The sequence below is a fragment of the Protomyctophum bolini genome (assembly GCF_963924005.1).
Source record: "Protomyctophum bolini genome assembly, chromosome: 8".
NCBI lineage: Eukaryota > Metazoa > Chordata > Actinopteri > Myctophiformes > Myctophidae > Protomyctophum > Protomyctophum bolini.
Window position 1 is genome coordinate 5,668,373 of NC_137869.1, and position 7,500 is coordinate 5,675,872.

The 7,500-nt window shown below is 42.7% G+C and overlaps 1 protein-coding gene across 1 annotated transcript in view; it reads left to right on the forward strand.

Moving 5' to 3' along the window:
* camsap2a (calmodulin regulated spectrin-associated protein family, member 2a) overlaps window positions 1–7,500 on the forward strand; it is a 95,408-nt gene that overhangs the window by 54,243 nt on the left and 33,665 nt on the right. Inside the window, exons 5-6 of the mRNA XM_080770226.1 lie at window positions 891–1,035; window positions 2,703–2,842. Coding sequence (XP_080626352.1) covers window positions 891–1,035; window positions 2,703–2,842 — 285 coding nt within the window. The remainder of the gene's footprint in view (window positions 1–890; window positions 1,036–2,702; window positions 2,843–7,500) is intronic.

Below are 7,500 nucleotides of genomic sequence, written 5' to 3' on the forward strand. Positions count from 1 at the left end.
CTTTATTATTATTATAATTATAATGTGGTTCCCGAACGTTTTAGCTCCAGACCCAAAAGAGAAGTTCCATGTATCACAAACTACTGAAAATAGCAGATGTACAAGCTCACAAAACGTCACAACGTCAAGTATTTTTTCTCCCCCTCTTAATTAATGGATTTTTATGGGATTATTTTTGAAAGAAGGTTTGAATTAATTTTTAATTTTATTTCTAACATTTTCTTTTTTTCTATTTTATGAAATTATGAAATATTTTGAAATACTAATAATTATAAAAACGAAATGGAAGAATAAATAAAGGTGTATTTACTCACAAGCACAACCCACCCACTGTTTGGGAAACACACCAGGCAGTCAGTGGTGCATGACTTGGGATCACACTGGAATGGTTGGCACACCACAATGGTTGGTGAAAATTACAAGCTCACAACGTGTGTGTCCAAAAAAAGGGGACTCCTAGGGGTCTTTCAGGGGGTCCCCAGCTAAATTATAGTTTGGAACCAAATGGACCCTTATGGGTCTGTAACTTACTTACTGAGAGTGTACAACTTATATGGATTTGGTTCCATTTGTACACTCTCAGAGTTAAATTAACATTGATGTTACAATTATAAATTGGTGTCTCAGAGATAGAAATGCCATTAAATGGGAGTCCGTAGCCGGTTGCATATCAAACTGGGGGGGTCCTTGAAATGAAAATAGTTGAAAATCACTGCTCTTATGGGGGTCCCTGGCATATCTTTTCTAATGGGGCTCCTTGGGGCTAATGAGTGTCATTTAGGGGGTCCTTGGGGCTGATGAGTGTCATTTAGGGGGTCCTTGGGGCTAATGAGGGTCATGTTGGGGGTCCTTAGAGCTCACCGGCTGCGTGTGTTCCTCCTCCACTGCAGTCCCGCTACAGGAAGGAGCAGACGTCTGTCCAGGAGGCCGCTCCGTGGATCCCCCTGGTGGACAACCTGCTGAAGGACAGCGGCGACGGCTCGGCCCTGGCTGCCCTGCTGCACTTCTACTGTCCACAGACACTGCTGCTGGACGGTATGTCTGTCTGTCTGTCTGTCTGTCTGTCTGTCTGTCTGTCTGTCTGTCTGTCTGTCTGTCTGTCTGTGTCTCTCTCTCTCCATGTTGTCTGCTTGTTTGCCCATGTTTCTGACTACTATGTGATTGATTATTATTTGTGTTGGGTTGGCTGAACGCTGAGTGATCCATTGATTTAATTTGTTTGGCCAAAGAGGACATCTTCAATACTAACCATGTTAGATTACATTAACTTGATGAATGTCACATGGCTCACTGCAGGCTCAGCCTCACACACTCATGCAGCGGTTGTTCAACAAAACACTCGGCACAGAGACCAGTGATTTACCAATCAACAAACACATTAATACCTCTTAGGACATCCAGTAACAACCATATTTCCCTTGAGTTAAGTCCTTAAGTCGTAATGCCCGACTCAACGGCTCAATGTATATGGTCTATATGTCGACATAGACCATATAAGTACATGGACTCTATTGTCTGGTTCATTTACATTGAGCAAGTGGACCATTGTCCACTCTATTGTCAAGGAGATTGTCAATTCACTATGATGGTGTTTCTTTCCTCCTCTTTAGTTTTTCGTTTTATTTCGTTTTACTCTCTCTCTCTCTCTCTCTCTCTCTCTCTCTCTCTCTCTCTCTCTCTCGAATAGCGAAATGTGTTTATATTGTGGCGATTTACGAACATGACTCTGTTTCATCCATGGTCCTTTTCCGTTACAGGAAGGGACATTGAGGGTAAAATGTAAAAGTTGAATTAATAACAATCATCCTAAAATAAAAACATATTGCATTGTATGTGCATTTGAGATTTTGCCAGAGCGAAAATCTCAATTAGGCAGTTATTACGTACCTGAGCTCAGCTCCGCCCGGCCAGCTACCACCACAAATGAAGCTGTGGTCTTCTTGTCTCCTGACCAACAATGACTGTGATCTAGCCCAAAATGTTCGATTCTCGTAGAGGTTTTTTTTCGATTCTGACGAATCTCTCTACGAGAGTCTAAACGTTAACCCCGCCCCTAACGTCGAGAAAGCAACCTTGGTGCCTTTAAATCACTCTTACCGTGTACAAATACAAAATCTAAGCTGCTTTTATTTTTGCCCCACTTGTTTGTGACGTCTGCGGAACCATATTAAACCCCGCAGATGCTTATTTTTCCAATAAAAAAGGTATTTTAATCAACTCTGTCTCGGAATCTGGCGGCCATCTTGCTTTTCTCTCCATTGTAAATGCGCAAGAGAACCCTGGCTGCTAGGGGCGCGGGCAATATTCTGTTGCGCCGTTTACCGCATTTACAATGGAGGATTCAGAAACTGAGTGGATTAAAATACCTTTTTTATTGAAAAATAAGCATTGACAGGGTTTAATATGGTTCCGCAGACGTCACAAACAAGTGGGGCAAAATTAAAAGCAGCTTAGATTTTGTATTTGTCCAAGGTAAGAGTGATTTAAAGGCACCAAGGTTGCTTTTTCGACGTTAGGGGCGGGGTTAACGTTTAGACTCTCGTAGAGAGATTCGTCAGAATCGAAAAAAACCTCTACGAGAATCTAAAATTTTGGGCTAACTGTGATCCTCCTCTGCTCACGCAGACGTGTGCCTGAAGGAGAACATGTCCCTGGGGTTAGGGTTAATAACCTGTGGTCCTCTGCTCACCCGTCCCATGCAGACGTGTGCCTGAAGGAGAACATGTCCCTGGGGGAGCGCCTGTACAACCTGCAGCTGATCCAGGACTTCTGTAAGGACAACCTGAACGCCTGCTGCCACTTCACCCTGGAGGACATGCTGTACGGCTCCTCCACTGTCAAGGTATAGATAGATAGATAGATACTTTATTTGTCCTTTCGGAAATTTGTTTTGTGCCCAGCAGTCATCAGGATATACATAAAACATGCAAACAAACAGATCACACAGTACATAGACAATAAAGAAACAGTGCCAACAGAAGGCCAGTCATAGTTCCAAGAGGCATCACATCACACTTTATGCACGGAACTGAGATGGGGCCTGCTTGTTCATAAGTCCTATACTTATGGGAACAAACGATCTTGAGGCCCTAGCCTGCAGGGAAGGTACCATGTACCGTCGCCCTGATGGTAAAAGATGGTATTGGCTGTATGACAATAACGTTCATCACAGATAGAATTCAGAATAAAACTATAGACCAAAATGATACAACTGAAAGACATGTCTCACTCTCTATACGAGCTGTGTACCCTCAATAAACATTTAAAGTCCATAGACTTAGCTCGCCTATGACATAATTTCGGGAAAGCCATATATGCATTGGAGCGCCCCACTAAAAAACAGAAAGAAAACTTTTTGGGGTGCATATTTGTATGCTGTTTTATGTTTGACTGTAAAAAAAAGCCTACACTGAGTTATTTTACAACGGGGGAAATGGCTCATTCTCATTCATACAGATATGGTGTGTTCCATTTCTGTGTTTGTGCTTTTAATTGTGCACTTCAGCGTGCTGTACATGTTTGGTAGTGTGCAGCACATTGCTTAGTTGTGTGTACTCAATGAATGGTATGTGTGTGTCATTTGAAAATGTGGTTGTGTGTACAAAATGAAAGCACAAAGTTGCATTTTGTGAACAGTTGAGGGATTTGATGGCAAAGAGTCAGCTTGCGAATGGAGTGTCAGAGTTTGTTGTTTTGAGAAACAGTGTGTTACTGTTAACTGTTAATAGTGGAAACACTGTTATGGTTTGATTGTTATGGTCTGTTGGAAAGTTTGTTAGCTATAGCCATAACTCCAAAGTTTGTGAATGAACTACATTTTGGCTCAGAACCTTTCAGACTGGAACAATTCATATTTAATGAAAGGGCATGGACCTGGCATGAAGAAATGTCAGACGGCGCAGCCAAGTATACGTACATCAATCTGGGGGACCTTGACTTGAAAAGAGTTGAGAACCACTTCTTTATTAGACTCTCTCTCTGTCTCTCTTTCTCTCCTTGTTGCTATTCTTCTGTGTCTCTCTCTCTCTCTCTCTCTCTCTCTCTCTCTCTCTCTCTCTCTCTGACTCGCTCCCCACTCATCATGTCATTGTTACATAAAGGGATTGTGACATAAAACGTTTTTTTTTGTAGGGAGGCGGACTATTTTCCGACAGCATTCTAGCCGACGGGGCAACGGTCCGCTCCGCAGCGGGGGGACCGTCGCTGCGATGCGATAAAGCGATGGTCCGACATGCGCTGCTCCCGTGCTTGCGGTTAGGGTTAGGTTAGGATTGAGGTTTCGGATCAATATGCTGTCGGATTTTGCAATTTTGTAATTGGTCCTAATTGTTTTAGGTTCCCTGAGCTGAGTGAGCTCAATTGCACTAAAGATAACCCAGAACTTTTAAACATTCAGTAGATTTTCTGTGGCCTGGCCGTTTTCTGGCTTTCTGGGTTAAGTTGTGTGTTGAAACTTACCCAAGTAAAAAAAAAAGTGAGTACTTTTTCTACCACTGATACATATTGTGAGCCCAGTACATGTTGAGGTCCAGTACACGTTGAGGTCCAGATGGCGGTGCTGCTGATGATACTGTCAGTGCCATGGAAACTGAATCCCATCATTGCCATGGAAACCATTCTAAATGCATTCTGTGGCCTATATTTTCATTCCTCCGGTGTGAGAGAAGCCCTCTGTGTATATGTGTGTGTGTGTGTGTGTGTGTGTGTGTGTGTGTGTGTGCGTGTGTGTGTGTATGTATGTAACTATGTATGTATGTAGGTCACATGAGTTCACTATGATATACACTGTGTGACGTCACTGCTACTTGTTACATATATCGTTGCTCTAGGAGGCTGAGAACATTTTTCATGTCATTAATATAGACTAATAAGGGCCTTTCTCGGCCCCACCCTTCTCCAATTGTTTATATTGTGTTTAGAATCCAAGATGGCCGCGGCACCAGGGGGGGGGGGGGGGGGGTGGGGCGGTGGTGAGCAGGTGGGGTCAACATACTATATGCCCTTACTGGGCTGACAAAGACAAATAGGCTCTGATTCGTGCAATATTTCTAAGGTGAAAAAAGGCAATCTTGGTAACGTGATTAATGTGTGAATTAAAATTCAATTCAGAATCAATAATGACCCCCAGGGGTTCTTTCCTTTTTTTAAAACATAAAAATATCTGTGATATAACCTCAATATTTTTCAGAAATATTCTCAGCTGTTGTACAATATTGACTGACACTAATCTGAACAGAATGAGACGACGGCAGTCTCGGATCATTTTCTGCACTAGATTGTTAACAATGTATTTCTTTTTTTTTTAAAGGATTTTTGGATTACTCCTTCGCTGTTCAATCCACCCTGATGTGTCTGACTGCAGAAACATGGGTGGAATGAATCATGAAGGAGTAGAAAATAAGTGTACAGCTAGGCTTTAGTATTTACTTTATTTATTTTAATGGTATGCCCATGGGAGTGTGATAATGTTTTTGCAGAAAAGCAGATTTTACGGCATTTTATTTTTGCTTTATACATTCACTTACCTATCACATAAATAATGTAGCTAGTATAGCTACTGTATATTGAAGATGGTTCTAATATCTGGGACTTTATTGATTTGAATAGTGTGTGTTGTGTGTGTGTGTGTGTGTGTGTGTGTGTGTGTGTGTGTGTGTGTGTGTGTGTGTGTGTGTGTGTGTGTGTGTGTGTGTGTGTGTGTGTGTGTGACAGGATGGGACCAATCAAATAGATTTTTTAAATTTCTAACACCACCCCATCCCGTCCCTACCACCTCACCATATTGTCCAAAGCACGCATTCAGAAGGTTTTCCAATGATATCTTTGCCAAGCATTTTTAGCTCATACCAGCTCATATACTCATGTTGAGACATGATGATGGTTGAAATCCCTCAGCAGTGCAGTGCTCAGGCCCGAGGGTTGTATAAGCCAGAGAACGATCCTGAGCTGGTGGCATTCCGTGACCTTGACCTAGATTTCAGACAGACAGACGGGCAGGGAGACAGGCTGATTGGAGTACCCTGGCTAACGGCACCCTGTGACCCATCATGCTAATGGAGACCTTATTTATAGTCGAGATTAGGTTGATTGGGTCTGGGAGGGGAGATACTGTAGAGAGAGAGAAGAGATGGAACGAGAGATGGGTGGAGTCGAGTTTGTAGAAAAATAAATGAAAAGGAAGGAAGGAGGATGTGGGAGGGAGGGAGAAAAGGACATGATTGAAACGGGTAAAGAGCAGAGGTGAGAAGAGACCATGGCTCAGTGGTCCAGGCACCCTGGCTCATGGTAATCCAGTCTGGCAGTGTGCCGCGGGTTCGACTCCCGATCCCGACGGCCTTTACTGCATGTCTTCCCCCCCCCCCCCCCATCTCTCTCTGCATTTCCTGTCAGCCTACTGTTTGTCCCTCCATAAAATATATAAAATAAAGGCGAAAGCCACAAAAAAACATATATAAAAAAAAAGAGGTGAGATGAGACCTATAACGGAGAGGACAAGAGAGAGAGAGAGAGAGAGAGAGAGAGAGAGAGAAAGAACGGAATAGAGAGAGAGAGTGGGGGGGGGGGCAGAGAGAGAGAGAGCAAGAGATTTCTAGGGAGCTGCAGAAAAACAAAGCCAGCATCCTTTGGGAGCTTAATTGGTGACATCTTAACATGTTTACACACGCTTTGCACGCACACACACACACGCACACACACACACACACACACACACACACACACACACACACACACACACACACGCACGCATGCACCTACTGCCATGTGGCTTTTTTTTTTCACTTAATTTTTATTGAAGGAAGAACAGACACAAACAAAAACTCAACTAACAAGACAATACGGGAAAGAAAAAGAAAAAAGACAAAAAGTAAAAGAAAAAAGGCTGCATTTTTCATATTACAACAAACATTCAATGAAATCCTATTGCAATATCGCTATAGGCTGAGAGAAGAGATTCCACTTTTCACATTTTTTATAGAATTTATCCTCTTGTAGTCTCAGTATGAATGTTAGTTTTTCCATAGAATACAGTTCCTCAATAATGTCCATCCATTGATCTTTCGTTGGTGGGTCCTGTTGGTACCAGCGTCGTGTGATTGCTTTTTTACTTGATGCTAAGAGGATCTTGATTAAATATTTATCATGTGTTAGAAACTCTTCAGGGATATTTCCTGCCATGTGGCATTTGAAGAAACCCAATCTTCATTTAGTGTCGCTGTGTCGGGCAGAAACCTGTACTGTATATCTCAACATTACAGCTTTGTATGTTCTTTCGCCAATTAACGGTAACGCCCTGTACTCCATCATACGAGAGTGTCACGCTAAATGAGTGATCATGCATCATGCATGTGTTTCATCTGTGAATTCACAGGAAGGAGCCACCGCCATGCTGCCGTGATAAATAAAATGAACCTCCGCTATTTGTGATTACTTTCCCACGAGCCCCCGTTTCATAGAGAGGCCATACATTAACCCTGAGCATCCTCTCCTGATGGATACTGT